This window comes from Miscanthus floridulus, chromosome 8, assembly GCF_019320115.1.
Source record: "Miscanthus floridulus cultivar M001 chromosome 8, ASM1932011v1, whole genome shotgun sequence".
Classification (NCBI taxonomy): Eukaryota; Viridiplantae; Streptophyta; class Magnoliopsida; order Poales; family Poaceae; genus Miscanthus; species Miscanthus floridulus.
In genome coordinates, this window is record NC_089587.1 from 217,504,911 (window position 1) to 217,522,348 (window position 17,438).

The 17,438-nt window shown below is 40.6% G+C and overlaps 1 protein-coding gene and 1 pseudogene across 2 annotated transcripts; one reads left to right on the forward strand and one right to left on the reverse strand.

Annotated features, from left to right (window-relative positions):
* Positions 1 to 215: 215 nt before the first annotated feature.
* LOC136474974 (uncharacterized) lies at positions 216 to 3,414 on the forward strand. Of its 2 annotated transcripts, XM_066472532.1 has the most exons (3): positions 216 to 404; positions 1,594 to 1,653; positions 2,084 to 3,414. In XM_066472532.1, the coding sequence occupies exon 3, from the start codon at positions 2,096 to 2,098 to the stop codon at positions 3,128 to 3,130; it is 1,035 nt and encodes a 344-aa protein (XP_066328629.1). In that variant the 5' UTR covers positions 216 to 404; positions 1,594 to 1,653; positions 2,084 to 2,095; the 3' UTR covers positions 3,131 to 3,414. The 2 variants fall into 2 exon arrangements, with proteins under 2 accessions (XP_066328629.1, XP_066328628.1); XM_066472531.1 differs by lacking the exon at positions 1,594 to 1,653 and having other exon boundaries at positions 217 to 404; positions 2,084 to 3,413.
* A 1,122-nt stretch (positions 3,415 to 4,536) lies between these two features.
* On the reverse strand, positions 4,537 to 17,315 carry LOC136470646 (separase-like; annotated as a pseudogene).
* Positions 17,316 to 17,438: the final 123 nt, after the last annotated feature.

Sequence of the window (17,438 nt, forward strand, 5' to 3'; positions counted from 1 at the left end):
TGATGTAAGCCATCGGTCCATGGACCGCTCCCACGCGGATCTCGCCCCCTCCCCGCGACGAGCGTAACCGCGACGCGAAGTACCCGCCACACCCACACCGCAACTGTTCGGCGTCCACGAGACGTGGCCCCCACTCTGCAGGCTCTCTAGCCATGTGGGTCCCAGGCTGAAATCTTTTCGTTTTCTCTCTCCTATTTTTCTATTTCTCTCTCCTGAATCCTGATGAGCAGCGAGGATATCTGCGCCCTTTAACTCGCGTCGCCTCCTTCCCTTTCTTTCCTCTGTTGCGTCCGTCCGTCGTCTGCGTCTCTCACTCCGCCCGTCCGTCCGCCCGTCGTCACCAGCCTCCTCCCTCGCGACCACCGCCGGGATCCGGCGCCCCGTCTGCGCCCGCCTCTGTCTAGGTACGGGCCCTGCATCTGATCTGGGCGCCTCTGGTTTGCCTGCCTGCCATACCATGCTTGCGATGAATTCGGCGGTTCGGTTTGGTACTGGGGTCCTGCTGGAATGTTGGGATAAGGCTCTTCGTTTGGGATCCTGGCCGTGTTTTTGGCCGTGGGTGGGCAGGAACTGGCTTGCCTTCGATGAAATTTGGGTGTTCCCCTTGTGATTCGGGCGCTGTTTCGTTGGTTGCTTGTGTTGTGTCACACACTTGAGGGACGGCCTGCGCCTTGCGCCAAACTTGAGTTCCCGAATTTTCCTGGTGGAATTGGGAACAGTCGGGCTAGGGATCTCGCATGGGCGCACCAGAATTGATCCTTTCCGTGGAAATTTTGCCGCTCCAGTCGAAGTTTAGGCGCTTGTGGTTATGAATTAGTATCTAGTTTTAGGCTTTATCCTGATGAAGATAGCCAAGCAGTTCTGATCTAATAAAGCATTATCTTGGCCTGTTTATTCTTCATACAATTTATCATTTGCGTGTAGTTTAGGACACCTGTGCCTCAGGAAGCAATGAAGATCCATTTCGTTGCTGTGTCAATTGCTAATCTCACATGTGTACACATGATTCCTTGCCTAAGGCCCAGGCAAAGAGCTGACGCTTAGTTCTTAGTACATTGTTGAGTGGATAAGTAAGGTGATTTTAATTAGGAAAAGGTGTATCCTTTCGCAACAAGATTGGCTTCAGACTGGTTGATTTTGGACCAAACTGTGGCAAAGGGAATCCTTTGCCAAGGCCCATCCATGTGCTAGTGCTAGCGATCTGTACTGGACAAGGGAGGACCAAGAGGAAAAGTATAGAAGCTAGCTTTGCTTCAAATTCTTTCCTTGCACTGGTAACTTAGCATTTCTCAAAAGGGTGGAATCATTGGCTCAAGTGCAGAATCATTTGATTCCTTTAATTAAAAACTCATCTGTTGTTGTTTTCCCTTCTAATCTGACAGATCTGAGATCAGGCATGAGGTGCTCCATGTGAGACTTTATTTAATTGGCAATGTAGATCACATCTAACATGCTCCATTGATATGATTATTTAATGCCTTTGGTTGATCCACCTGCTTCCTTCTTTTTCTGCCTGCCCGGCCAGTTCTGGATCCCATAAAGTCTATATATAACCTCTCCTGCCTTGCTTTTATTCTCCATTCTGGACTGAAGTTCCATCAGCTTCTCCAAGGAGAGCGAAAGGTCTTGTAGGGGCAAAGCTTCATTTTGCTGGTAATTTGGTACTTGGTGTCTCATATCCTTGCCCTTCCCAGGGAGAGTCAATTTATTTTGTTTACATCGTGAGAATCTGGTGGAAATGATCTCATTTCAATACTTATTTTGTAAAACTGGAACCTAAGTAAATCTTCTTTGGTTATGTCTTGCAATATGCAGCTAGATTTACTTACATAAGAAAATGTGTTCCAGTTGACAACTTGTGAATGCATTAGATATATATACATACACATGTGTATTTAGTCCTCGCGTGGTGGCGCAATGGTGTCACAGGCATTTTCTGTGCATACTCTTTAAGGGTTGCTTTTTTCTGTTGCTTGCCATATCTTGAATGATGTATGTTAAGGAATCTGTGGCATGATCTTACATGACATTTCATAAATTTACTCTTCCTCGCAAAGAATGTAACCATGCCCATTTATGACAGATTTCTGAGAAAATGGCAAGAAGTGCGAGAGCTAGGAAGCATGTGGCTCGTCAGCTCAAGTCCACCCATCCCATTCCTTCATACCGATGGAAGGCAAAGGCGATGAAAAAATCCAACCGGAAGCAAGCGTTGCCAGCCTTGCAAAAGATGGACTGGGAAGATGCCAATTGCTCTGTGTGCATGGAATACCCACATAACGCTGTGCTCATCCTCTGTTCATCCCACGATAAGGGCTGTCGTCCTTACATGTGTGGAACTAGCTACCGCCACTCTAATTGCTTGGATCAGTTCAAGAAAGCCTACACCAAGGGGGCATTGCTTGAGGAAGTTCCTGCAAATAGCGTTGGCACTAATCTGGACTCAGCGCCATTGACTGCAGAAAAAACTGAGTCCATTGACCTTGCATGTCCATTGTGCCGTGGCAAGGTGAAAGGGTGGACAGTGGTAGAACCAGCTCGAAGCTACCTCAATGGAAAAAGGAGAACATGCATGCAGGATGGTTGCTCATTTGTGGGGACCTACAAGGAGCTCCGCAAGCATGTCAAGATGGAACACCCTCTTGCAAAGCCAAGGGAAGTTGATCCTGTCCTTGAGCAAAAATGGAGATTGCTCGAGATTGAAAGGGAGCGGCAAGATGCGCTCAGTACCATCACTGCAACAATGGGCAGAGCCGTTGTTCTTGGTGATTATGTGCTAGACTTGGAGGATGGAGTGGACTTGGAGGATGTTGACAGTGATGCTGATGTTGATGATGGCCGTGGGACAGAAAACACTCGTAGGATGCTACTATTTATTATGCGCCAAGTTGCTCAACATCATCAAAACCAAAGGTTTCAGAATGCGACCGGTGCATCTGACCATGCCGAGGACAATTATGTGGTGAGCAGTGGTGCCAATGGAACCACACCATACTCTTACCCTTTGGAAGGGGAGGATGAGAATGATATGGTTGTGGCCGGAGGCAGAAGCACTGATGTGCTCAGACCAGAGAGGAGGCGCCGTCGCCGGCGCAGGAACCGTGGAAGATTATTTTTAGGTGCTAATTGAGAGGACAGGTGGCCAGGTGGGGTTTAACCGCCATAGGAGTACATACAGAAATGCTTCCCTGGTGCCTGGCATTCATCAATTCCGGCCTCAATTTACTTGTTCATGATCATGTACCAAGTAGTTATGTTAACATCAGCTCATTGTTTGCCATCAATGTATGTTATCTCACATTCTTTGTTGAAAAGGAAAACACCGCATCCATCTCTTGCGGTTTGTGTAGTCTCTATTTCTGTCTACTGATTTAGTTACAGCATTTGTTGGAGGTCGTATTAGATTTGTCTTAGACCGTCTCCAATAAGGAGACCCAAACCCAAAATAGGTAGCGAGAGATCCAAAAGCAGTCTTTATCAGACTACCTATATGGGAGACCTATTTTGGGTTGTCTGAGAGACACAACCCAAATATGAGTATCCTCTCTTCTGAAAACTCATTTGTAGAAAGGATTCTCTTTTGGATCTTGTTGGAGAAAATATCGAATAGGTATTAAACTTTTTTCTGTAGCGCTACCCAAAGGACGAATATGTCTTGTATTTTGGGTGTTGTTGTTGGAGATAGTCTTAAGTAAAACATATCTAATTTAAAGGTTTATAAAAAAGTATAGCAACGCCTACAACATACTCCCTCCGTCCGGATATGTTGTCGTTTTAGCTCTGTTCTTGTGCAGCGAAAAGGTATCTGAATCTAACATAAACGGTGTACAGGTGCATTAAATACCGAGTGAATCTGGACAGCTCGGGGGCACTCTAAAACGACTCACAAAGGGGGACAGAGGGAGTATTAATTTTATATAATCTTCATAGTGCATTCTTATTATCATGTTTGACTTATGAAAATTCAAAACCACCAAACGGAGGACATACTAATTAATTACTGTACTGATAACATTCGACACAGGTGTGGTCGCTCCTCTTCCGTCGTCGTTCGTGTTTTAAATGGGGCCAACCCTAGTATTTAGTTTGTGATTTAGCCTGTGCTTACATAAAAAGCATGCATGTTCATGCACCTTGTCATTTTCGGATGAACTTCTCAAAAACAATTGTGTGCCAACTCAGCAAGTCGCATAATTTTTTCTTTTTTTGAACGATCGGAATATGTTTTCTAATTAATCGGTTTCCACGTTACACAGGCAGTAGGCCTTCACAAATCAGCTTTGGCTGTATACTATCACCAAACCTGCACCGCTACCAAACTTCCAGTAGAATTTAGCATAGTACCGCTACCAAACTGAAGTAGTAACAACAACAACAAAGCCGCCCCATCCGTTCAGCTTACCCCATATTCAGCTTATTCGGTTTGTTTTTTCAGCCGGAACAATATTTTTCTCTCACAACAATTCAGCCAGAACAGTGTTTTTCAGCTAATTTCAGTCAAGATTCAGCGAGCCGAACAGGGCCAAACCCAAACTGTAGAAGTAACATTATACAATTAAAATTAATAGCCTCAACATACACTCTCTAACTGATGTTCCAGTGACATAACATTACAGTTTTGTACAGCATAATTTTACAGAACATTTACTTCTATATACAGTAGCTAAGACAGCTCTGGAATACCATAGATCCACGTCCACAGCAGGTCGTCCAGCATGACCTTTGACCACACATCTAAGTATTGGGTACAATACCCAGTGCAGAGAGCTCCCGCTCTGTACGGGGATTTGGGGAAGGGTGTCAGTGACAAGCCTTACCCTCGCCTGTGCAATGCGAGGAGACCGCGACTCGAACCCGGGACCTTTCGATCACAGACGGTAAGACTCTACTGCTTGCACCAGGCCCGCCCTTCTATTGGGTACAATACAACAGCATAAATTAGTCAGCACATTTGAGCTGGCGCACTTTCATGCCACCTCCATCAACACCAAAGATCATCACACTATCAATAGTGGCCGAGACTGCCACACTTTAGGTCATCACATCTCTTGGTAGAATCAGACTTCCTAATGATTGTAGGCACGCCGTAACACACAGGAGATGCGCCAATCAGAAATGGAAGCCTGCAAGCCTGCCTAGCTTCACTTAAATATGAAGCTATTCGCGTCTGCCTGCAGCTGCAGCACTTGGTACTATGATTTATTTTTTTGTAGCTTCTTCCCTTGTGTGCCTTGTCTTGTTCTACCTTTGTCCTTGGAAGCAATACTCAGGGACTTAAATTTCTGTGTTAGCTGGCAACATTTTGAGCAATTGTTGTCATTTAGAATGTCGTCTTGCAACCATGAATTAAGCAAAGCTTTACTAAACCGATCAATATCCTTATCTGAAACATCCCAAAGATTTGCAATGATAGCAGGGGAACCAGCAAACAAATACGATAACGGGGCCCCTTGAGGAGCATAACTCCCTTTGCAATGAAGTGTTCCACTGCTACATCCCATAAGAAGAGCAGCTGCACAGTTATCGACCTTCTCAATTTCCTTCCCAGAAACATACTGAGTTCCTGCAGCAGTTTTCGGGTTAATTAGATCGCAGACTAGTTATCAACCAGCCATTGTTGTCATTGTCCACATTTACAATAAGGGGTATATGAACAATACAGACTTAGGAATTACTTGTGCTGATTCATATTAATTAATATTAATAGCTACATAAAAGATTGGTCCTCAATGACATTAGACACTTCAGAAAGTTCTTAGCTCTAGCACAAGCAGGATAGTTCCCAGTTATGTCATTGCCAGTATGCTAGTGCAGCCAGCATGTCATATAGCCCAAAACCACAAACTAAACAGTCTACTTTTGTTATGGACTGGGCCTGGGGGCCATGGGTTCAGCAGCTCAAGGCCAAGCAACAGCTACACATCAATGCAACAAATTAGATATGTCCGACAAGGAAACATGTGAAGATTAGATTAGATTAGATTAGATTAGTATTGATTGGTCAGATAAGATCATTTAGTTGAATCTGTTAGCTCTGTTTCTTAGGAGCCAGCTTTTAAAAGAAAGGCATATGGCAAGCTCTAGGATTAAGGAAGAAGAAACCTAAAAGCAGTCAGAGTCAGAGCCTCCAGAGGGAGGGCGACTAGCAGTTTCTTCTTGCTATCCATCTACTACTCCCTCCGTTCCAAATTATAAGACGTTTGGCTTTTCTAGATACATTTCTTTTACCATGTATCTAGACATAGTGCATATCTAAGTGTGTAGCAAAAGTTATGTATTTAGAAATGCCAAGACGTCTTATAATTTGGAACGGAGGGAGTATTACCTTAGTCGATCCTTATCATGTTTACTCCATGGTGACGAAAGATTTTTGATAAAAGCTGGATCAGGGCATTTAACCTAAAAGAACTTAACCTAGGGCTATGCTGGTACTAGTAGATTAGTGATGTGGCCTGCACTATCACAGTCAAAAAAGAAACTAGCTGTGATGCATCAAGCTACAAATAGGGAGGAAAATAAATCAATTCTAAACAACTAATATGAACCATCAGCTACACCTAGAACCAAGGGAATGAAACTTCAAATAACTACTACCAAGGCAAATGTCGAACACACACACAAAAAAAAAAAAAAAAAAAAAAAAAAAAAAAAAAAAAAAAATATATATATATATATATATATATATATATATATATATATATATATATATATATATATATATATATATATATTATACGTATAGGACATACCACTTCCATGCCCGAAGTACAGGAAAAGGTCATGATTTGTCAAGGCCAAGACCAGCTCGTCAGCCTTTGGAGAACTCCCAGCCATTCCCTACACAGCATCATTACATTGTTCATAGTTATATACTTATATTTATTGCATTGTTAATACTCTTTCCATTCCAAACAATAAGATGTTATGGCTTTTTTAGATATATAGTTTTTACTATGTATCTAGACACTAAGTGCATACTGCATAGCAAAAGCTACATATCTATAAAAGCCAAAACATCTTATAATTTGGAATGGAGGGAGTAGTTATGATAGTGTAATGTGAATTTACCCTCTAACATGCAAATGAAAAGGAAGATGTGTCCTTTTTTAGCGAAAACAGTAGGGGAAGCCCATATTGTGGAAAAATATTTATATAAGAAAAGCAAAAGCAAAAAAAATAAAGAGGTTTCTCTTGAGAAAACAACAGAACTAAAGGATGGCCCAGCAGACCCAGCTCACTCCAGGAGAGAGGAAACTGCATTATGCATCCTTAACAAGGACAATGAAAACACAACAACAACAACAACAACAACAACAAAGCCTTTAAGTCCCAAACAAGTTGGGGTAGGCTAGAGTTGAAACCCAGCAAAAGCAATCAAGGTTCAGGCACGTGAATAGCTGTTTTCCAAGCACTCCTATCTAAGGCTAAGTCTTTGGGTATATTCCATCCTTTCAAGTCTCCTTTTATTTGCCTCTACCCAAGTCAACTTCAGTCTTCATCTGCCTCTCTTCACGTTACTATCCTGGCTTAGGATTCCACTACGCACCGGAAGAGCCCTGTGTGCTCGCTTCAATGTGGCTGCGTTTTTGTCAGGTGCAGGTTTTTGGTTCTGTTACAGACTATTGTAATTTCGTTGCTCTCAAGTAATGAAATTCGGCTCATCCGTAGTGGAAAAAACCCCTCAATTTTAATGCAAACGGTTTGGATAGAAAACCCGATGGATTCTCCATTGATTCTAGCGGTGCATATAGGTGCAGGCAGCTTATACAGCTATAGAAAGAATCAGGGAGATCATTTCCACTAGTCTAGGGGCTAACTATTGCAAGATAGAATCAGTATACAAATATGTATTGTCTGTACGTGGAGTGCAGAATCATTCCCCAATTAAGGCTATAGTTAGCCAGGATATATTCTTAACAAAGTTAAATATAAACCACATACATATTTCAAAAGACACGTATACTACATCAACAAAAACTTCTGTACACCATACACACATTTCATAAGACACGTATACTACATGTCAAATTTTTACTTTGAACAAAACTTTTTTTTTCAAATTCTCATCTGAGCATCCAGTGAAAGAAATTTTGACAAGAGATAATTAGTTTGGAGAAAGGAGCCAATTTTTTCAAATATAATTACCAATTAAGTTTTGGCAAGCCATGTGTTTACCTTCCACTCGTAGTTTCTGAATAACTGATCAAATTCTTCCTGTGTGCTGCTCAGGTCACCACTAGGATTCAACAGATAAAATGTATCGGAAGGATTTATGACAGGAAAAGGAGAAACTGTGCCATCTTTGTAGTGATTATGGGTTCGAGATAATGCTAAAAAGATGCTACCCATTGATGGCATGCGATAAATTTCTTGATTCCTTAGTACAGGCAAGTTTTCCCAAGGAAGCATCTGCAGTTAATAATTGAAGCAGGTGAGGTCACTGAAGATGTAGTAATGGTGCATGCTACATACATGGTTGTTACTGACATAAAAGTGCTAAATAAACAGCACAAAGAGTGCAAGACATCTATAATACAAAGGAAGCAATAAGTTAGCAATTGCCTAGCAGCACTAGGTGCTAATTTGACTGGGACATTTACAGTGCAAATTGTAGCCATTCAAACAGACCATCTCACAGCGTCTAGTGATCTACCAGATACCACCAAAGTAAACTGAATATAACAGCATTAGTCAAGTAACAATTCCATCCAGAGTTCTAGACTTACAATCCAGATGAAAAGTATCAAGAAGACAACTGCTTGTAAAATTATTAAATCACATAGGAAATAGGTAACAGTCAAGCTATCTTGCTGCTCACCTGAACATTGATGTCAAGAACTAAAATAACTGGATGTCTATTGGCTGGCTGAGGCAGCTCATATACTGCATCTGTTATTAAACATTTGAGTGTCTTCAAAGATTCATCATCCATTTGGCAGGAAGAGAAAGCTCTAAGCCTATCTTCCCCACAGCACCCTCCCCTTCCAAAGTAACCTTTATACAAAATGAGTTGGAGGAAACATTCTTGTACTTCATCCACTGACACAGCACCACCAAGGATAGCCCTGATGAGCACTGGATTGGCTTCAAATTCGAATTTTGTATCCAGATCAGTGATAATACTTGATAAGGGCAGCTTCAATGTGTTCATCAGATAATCGATGGCCCAACAGAAGGCATTTCCAGGGTCCAAACCAAGAATCTTCAATGTCTCTGTTCAAAAGAATGAAAATGATATCATGAAAAGAAACATTATCTTGTGTTGACACCACCAAATTCCAACAAATGAACCAATTTAAACTTTGATATGCATAGGTAATCTTACTTCAGTGTGTTAGCAAGGTAATTGTTGAGCTGCTTTCTATGCTCCCACCACCTGACATGATCTGCTTTTACATCATTTGTAGTAAGGTTTGCGCCAGAGAGGGACATAAAATTCTCCGCAAGTATATTTTTAAAAATTGGGGCCACATGGTCTGTAATTCCATAGCCCCAAGGGCACCGCCAGTTATCTGACACTCTGATTGGATTGCCCAAATCTTTGAAGGAATCTTCAAACTGCATTTCTGTTAAGCAAAGATAAGTAAATAAAAATATAAAAGATCCAAGATTAGGTTTAGCTATGGATCTGTATGGTGTATGCAATCACAATATGTAATCTACACACCTGAAATAGCATCAACTGGAAGAAGCAATGTAGTAGACATGCTTGCTGGCTCAAACCTTGAAAGCAACATCCAAGCAGGAAAGAAGGGAGGATGCCGAAGAAATTTCAAAAGGGCATTAACATAATCACCTCCAAGCATACTAATACACAGAACTGGTACATCAGGAAGTTTTTGGAAAAATTCTGTCATATGGTTTCTCGATATGTTTTATGTCCACTGACGAAAACTGATAAAGAAATTCAGATTTTAGTTTTACTACACATTTTCAAATGCAAAATTATCACGAGTTCAGCTGCTACATAAAGTTTTGAACCTGAGAAATTCTGAAACATCGTCATCCGTCTCATTTCTGAAATCTTCATGGGTGCCCTGAAAACGTGAGCAGATACAAATAAAAGATACAGAATAGGAACTGTTCTAATCCGGCTCTTAACTTGCTAAGGTACAAACCTTTGGAACTTTTTCCTCGGGCAATGCTTGTAAGCTAGCAAAGTAACGACCAATTGAGATAAGTTCCTACAGAAAATTGATGAAAGTATGCGGCCCAATGATTCAGAGAATGAGATCCTTTATAAGAACCCAAAGGCGACTGAATTGAGGGATCTGCAGTTGATATCAAGAATATGCACGCAAGTAACTTGGAAACCTACAATGGGCAATTCAGATTTTAAGACCGAACCCCGGAGCAGTAAAGCAAGCATATAGCTAATGATTAAAGAAAATGATAACCTGACTGTTTAACAGACAATAGAATGAGTACATGTTCACTAAGCATTATGGATCTGGTTTGGCTGCTTGCATTAGCCTGTATCTAGGTTTGTGCAATGCAGTTTTGCCAGTGTATGGTCCGCGCGCAGAGTTTTGATGCAGGCTTGTGTTGTGTTTGGTTGCCCTCAAAGAGGTTCTTATGCAGGCTTGTGTTTGGATGGACCGGCAGAGGCCCATATGGCAGGCTTGCGCAGTGCTCAAAGCAGGTCCAATGCAGCATTAGGTAGTATGCCATACTTGGTTGTATTAGGTAATGCAGGTTTGCACAAGTCAATGGGGCACACAAAAATGAAATACTCTCACTGCCCCTGCCTCTACTAGAAACATGAGACCTCTACTAGAACATGGAGGTGGCTGCATGCAACACAATGCAAATAACCAAACACAGTTTGCTTGTGCAGGACAACAAAAACACCAAAACATTGCGTCCATTTATGCTGGCTTGGTTTGTGCTGCACAAGGTCTAATGCAAGCAACCGATCACACCTATAGGTAGTCCACAAAACAATTGCACAAGATAACATGACTCAACAAACCCTCCTGAACAAGTGAGGGACTCTCTCTGGATAGAACAAAAGCTTTAAGCAGCCAGGGAACACGTCAGCCATTTTTACACTAAAGAAGCTGCGCAGATGTCCCTGCAGAAAAGTATGATGAAATGAGCGACAATTTAGCAAGAATCATTGAATTGCTACAAACCAGAATGTCATATATGCATGTTGCGTAATGGGCACTTGATGAAAACAAACCTTGATTGTTCAGAAAGGGAGATTTTTAGCAGAAGAAGCTCATACTGCACAGTATTTCTGCACACTCTAAATGAAGAAAGTCGCCAATGCTCCCATCCATGATTAGTTCAATTAAATAAGGCCCATAAGTCCTACAGCAACCCTCTGGAAGGGATCTGAAGAACAAAAGTGATATGCACTTCCAATAGACACTATGAACTTCATGATCCTCATAATGGCCACTGTGAGATCCCAAAGCTCTACCTTGGCAAGAAAGGGGGAAAACGTAGCTGAACCAACAGATAGCTCGATTACAGGAATTTGATCAAACTTTTTAAGCAGGATCACATGCAAGTATTCCCAGCATCATAATAATAATAATATAATAATATAATAATCACATGGCCCAACACATTTTGCAGCATCACAAGGTCCTCCATTGGTATTCATAACAAGACGGAAGGTTTCTTACAAACACAAGTGGTAGATTAACATATATTTCCATTAGCTTGTGGGAATAATATAATAGCCCGCCGCTGCCTGTGAAGCAATGATACTACATACTCCCTCCATCCCAAAATAAGCGCACATCTCGCACTTCGAGGACTCAATCAATTTTAAGTTTGACCTAATATATACAAAATGTACAGATGTTTTATGATACTAAATAGACTTTAAATAACATGTGGTTATTTGAGAGAATAGAGGACCAGCTGCTTTCGGCATTAACTATCTGAATTCACACGATGATGTAATGAATTAACCAAGATTTACCCCAGCAATATTTTACGATCCTCTAATTGTTATTTACACCAATACCCTACTATTTTGGTGTTTAAAGTTAAACCCAGTCACAATAGCATGCCACCTGAAACCCATGCTATTACAATATTCATGTGACTTTCATTGGTAGCAACTTTTTGTGCAAATCCAACATACTCACCTCCTTCCAATGTATAGGTCATTTTGATTTTTCTAGATACACGACTTTTCTTATGTATCTAGACATATTGTATATCTAGGTGCATAACAAAGCTATGTACCTAGAAAAACCAAAAAGACTTGTAATTTGGGACAGAGGTTGGTACTATTTAGCAGAGCAGCAACAACAACAACAATAGCCTTTCAGTCCCAAGCAAATTGGTAGGCTAGAGTTGAAACCCACCAGAGCCCCAAGGTCACGGTTCAGGCACTTCAATAGCTGCTTTTCCAAGTACTTCTATTCAACATAGATCTCTAGGTATAATCCCAAGCTTTCAACTAATCTCTTTTTATTGCCTCCCCCACGTTAATTTCGGTCCTTCCCTCTACCTCTCCTCATATTATTAGCTTGGCTTAGGACTCCACAATGCGCTGGTGCCATCTGGAGGTCTCCTTTGGACATGGCTAAACCACCTCAACCGATGTTGAACAAGCTTTTCTTCAATTGGTGCTACCCTCTAGGCGATCACGTATATCATCGTTCCGAACTCGATCCATTCTGTGTGACCGCAAATCCTTGCAACATACACATTTCTGCAACACTCAGTTGTTGAAACATGTCCGAATCTTTGTAGGCCAACATTCTGCTCCTACAACATAGCCAGTCTAATCGCCGTTCTATAGAACTTGCCTTTTAGCTTTGTGGTACCCTCTTGTCACAGAGAATGGCAGAAGCTTGTCACCACTTGATCCACCCTGCTTTGATTCTATGGCTAACGTCCGCATCAATATCTCCATCCCTCTGTAGCATCGATCCCAGATACACGAGATATCCTTCTTAGGCACTACTTGACCTTCCAAACTCACATCTCCCTCCTCCAACCAAAAACTGCTGATTTTTTAACATTTTTCAGACAAACTAGTTAGATCTCCAGGGTACATTGTAAATTCATACTGCAGCTATTTTATTAACTAATGATTTTAGTATAAAAAAGACTAATATTAACTGGCTGAACGCTGGGTGTTCAGAGATGTGGGAAAGTAAAGTCTTGGTCGCAAACACGTTGCAAAAACTTGTTAAACTCGTAATTTTTGTTGCTTCCCAGTAATGAAATTCGGTTTTACTGTTGTGGAAAAAAAAATATTAACCAGAACCTACTAATATGTAGTGGAAATGTTAGCTATCAATTTTCATCTTACTTGAATAAATGTGCAAAATATACAAATAAATCAATTGAGTCTCAAGGTACACCCATACATTAAGTATAATAACTATTCTGGCAAACATTTTATCCTACATAACTAATGTCAAGCCAATGATTGCATGTCTCGTCTTCAAGCCCAGAAACAGAACACAGAAAGATAAACTAAGAAGAAAGTACCTGTTTTTAATAGAAGTGGCACAAGGTAGCGGCGGCGAACACAGTCCCAATCTCAGCTGCAAAAGACTCTGAATGCACTCCGAATTCAAGGATTTAAACCAAAAGGCAGCTCCAACAACCAAACATATTGCATAAGTCATCTTTGCTGTGATTAATGCCATCAGGAAAACACTCTGCTTCACCAGAAACCAAAATATCTGCAGCCAATTCATCACTCCAAGATATGTTATTTTTACTATTTAGGCTCAGTTAAAAACCTTTTTCAGTTTTCATATGTGCATTACGCTTACTAGAGCGAGTTCTAATCTTCGCAACAGTCTCTATATTCGTTGTCCTTGGCTAACGTGATGAATTTCTGGATGGCCTCTTAGCTTTAGCATCTAATGGTGGACCAGCTTCAGCATTCCCTGATCTTTTTCTTCGAACTTGTATTGCCATGCAAACCTACATGGAGATAACAATCCGTCATTTTGAAGTTGCGGGTTCTTTCCGACAAGTATAAGCTTCATGTTTGATCGGTATTCTACAGTCTTGGCTGCACACAAGACAACCAGTTTATGTCTACCATTGGACCCATTAAAATATTCCAAGTCAGTGCTGTTTCAATTTCTCTATTGCACATCGGTACAATGCCTAAAGCATTAGACAAATCAGCTGTCGACGTTTCTGGAAAAAAATTTCAAATAGACTCCAAGACAAGGTCACCTAACTTGCACGTCAACTGATATCTCCAAATTTAACTTGCAGATTTTACATGAAATGATTCATCATTTTTCACAAGAAGATCTCGGGCATGATTAAACTCACTCTCCGCTTCATCCCATAGCTGTCGCTTACGGTATAGTTGACCTGAACAAATTCCAAGGATTGTGAGATAGAAGGAACAGATGATCAAGAATTATGTTTTCCTAGAAACGGTGATGTAAAACTATACAGAAAACTGATAAACCATGGAAATAGAATATATATATATATACCTAGAAATGATGTAAAAACAATACAGAAAACTGAAAAACCATGGAAATTTGATATCTCTTTTCCTGTCCGTAAGAGAACTTCTGCTTCAGCACCATTGCCAATCAATTCGTACATCATAGCGACCTGTAAACATAATTTAGTGAGAATCATGCATAAAGAAGTCATTATACTGCTGCCCGTAGTTGTGGTAATATACAATTCCAGCCCCCATTCAATTGGTTCCAGTAGCATACTTCTCTGTATTAAATTACCTTATGCTACAGTATCACAATACCTGTAAGGTGCTCTCAAGGTAGTATCTAAGTACACTCCATGGAGTAAGGAAAGAATCTCTCATGCTGGCTGATCTGCTGGAATCTGGCCAAAACTCAACTACTGTTGGGCCACGCACTTCAAGAGAAAAGTCCTGCCCGCAAGGTTGGCTTTCCATATTCCCAGATATGCCCGATTTGAGTTTGAACTTCTTTTTTAGGAGCTTTTTACGCAAATTGAGGGCTTCTTTTCCGTATGAAAAGGCCTGTAAAAACAAAACATTTGATGTGCTTACTTACACAAAAGCTACAGTATTGCCCAACTACAAAATCTAGAAGCAGTTCATGTCATCATGTGAACTGAAGATTGTGCACCAATGTTTTGCAGGAATTAAACATCAAAGCTAAAGTGTTGAAAGCGAGAAAGCGTAGTTACCTGGAAAAGTTGTCCGCGTGAAAAAAGTCTTTCTGACAAGTCATAGTATAAACAGCTAGCTAGAAAGATTGATTGGTCATTAGATGTAACCTGCAAAATACAATACAATAATTTGAGAGGAATAAGAGATCATGGTTACTAATTTGATGCAATGCAACTAACAGAACTTACTTCAGAAACCAGAGATGAGGCAGCTTTGCTGACGTCATAAACTGAGCTGCTTTCCAAAGGGGTGCTTACATGATTGAGGAATAAATAAGTCACTAGGCAACATCCTCTGAAGAAACATAGAGAGAGAAGGATTGTCTCCTTCGAAACCTTTTATCCAAAAATTAATATGGTGGCTATGTACATCAAGATGCTCTGCGGCAATAGAAAGAAATCGCTCATCCAGTGGGAGATAACAGCATGCATGACTAAGGCGCCCATTGGTCACCAGCAAGGACAACAACTTTTCAAGGGGTAATTTTTCTTGCTTCCATATCACTATCATAACCTTGCACAACTTAAACTGAAGCTCAAAACGGCCCTGAGATGGCAGAGTAAACATGCATGATTATGTTGCTAAAGGAAAGCAATTGCATCTCATCCAACTTAATAAACTGAGATATATCATGGCCCTACCTTCATAGACAAGATCAACAAAAAACAAATAAGTGGTACAATAATTTGTGATGGAGGTTGCAAGACCATGTCAGGAGAAGAATGATCGAAAGTCCCCATCTTCAACCACAATTTAAGTGCTTTCTCAGCATTATCGAATATTACCTATGAAAATAACAATAATGACACTAAACATAATTAGATAAAGCATAACCATGTTATACTAAACATAAACATGAGTGTGCTCGTATCGCTTATATGAACACTATACACTAACATGGGTAGGGTTTGAAGCGGTTACCTCCCCACCAGGATTGTCTTCCTGAGCGCAATGTGCATACAAGCAGTATGCAATGGCCAATTGATTGTTTGCAGTAGTGCTGGCATCAGATGAATCCTCTGAGATCTTTTGCTGGTTAGATGAACAAACATTAATCTATAACTCCCTTTCTTTGTAAATAAGAAAAGGCAGTATGGGATCCAAACTCACCAGTAAAGATATGGCATCATGTAAAGACTCAAGGCAGCTTTTTATGTTTTCCACTCCAGATGCACGAAGTGCACCTGCCTTTCTTACAAGAACCCTTGATCTCTCCAAAAAATGCTCTTTCGAACAGTAAATTTTATGCAACAGAACATCTATGATCCTTATCTGCATTTTAGAGCAGAATTCTGTGCTTTGGGCTTCAGTTAATCCATATGCTAGTAGCTCCTGCAGAAAATTTTTTTTCCCAGAGTAGTTAGCCCCAACAACGGAAAACTACAGATACACCAAATTTAATCAAACAAAATAAAATATGGTACCTGCTCTACTATTAAGCCTATCAGCTTAATTGGCCATGGAGACCGATTTTTCAAAAGAGAGGGATAGAGAAGTGGAGCACCATCCACCTTATTATCCCCAAAATCTTTGTGTACGACCTATAATTTAAGAAACAGAATATAAGTTACACTAACATAATAAGTGTTTAAAAAAAGCAGAATTATTTTTAGTCAGTACCTTAACCCACGCCTTGATCAGTATAAAAGAACCTTTGAAATATTCAGAATTGTCGCAGTCAGACAACAATTCAGACAAGCTCTTCGCAACAATCCCAAGTGTTGTTTCTATTTCTGTGCCGCATCTACGTAGAGTGTCAACCATCTTTGCAATCCTTGCAAATGCATCCAAAATGATATCCATCAAAATGCTGTTTCCTTTTGGCCTTGAGGATAGTCCACAGTAAGAAAGCCTAACGTGCGCCCATATTGTTTGGCAGCACAGTTCTAAAGCCTTTGGTGCCTGAAGGAGAGACAGCAATATTCACTTCAATGGTAGCTCAGAAGGGGTTGTCCCAAAAAAATAGAAGAAAAGGAAACTTAGAAGGAATACCTCTTTAACATGTCCAGTGTTATGAAGTGTCACTCCAATGTTGCTAAGTGAAGGTATCAAGAATTTGAGCTCCTCAGGCGCTAACCATTTACTTGAAATGGCACGGACGATGAAACCCAAGCTCTTCTGGACTATGCAAGCAAAAGGTGTTAATGGACAATAAGGATGGTGATACAGAGCTAGAAACAGCAAGCGACTCAACGGCCATTTTCAACAACTAGCAACTGTATATAACCAAGCAGATTTACTGATCACTATATCTTAACAAAATATTAATTCTCGGCATAAATATATAACAGCATGATATAACCAGGGATTTTGTAATGCCTCC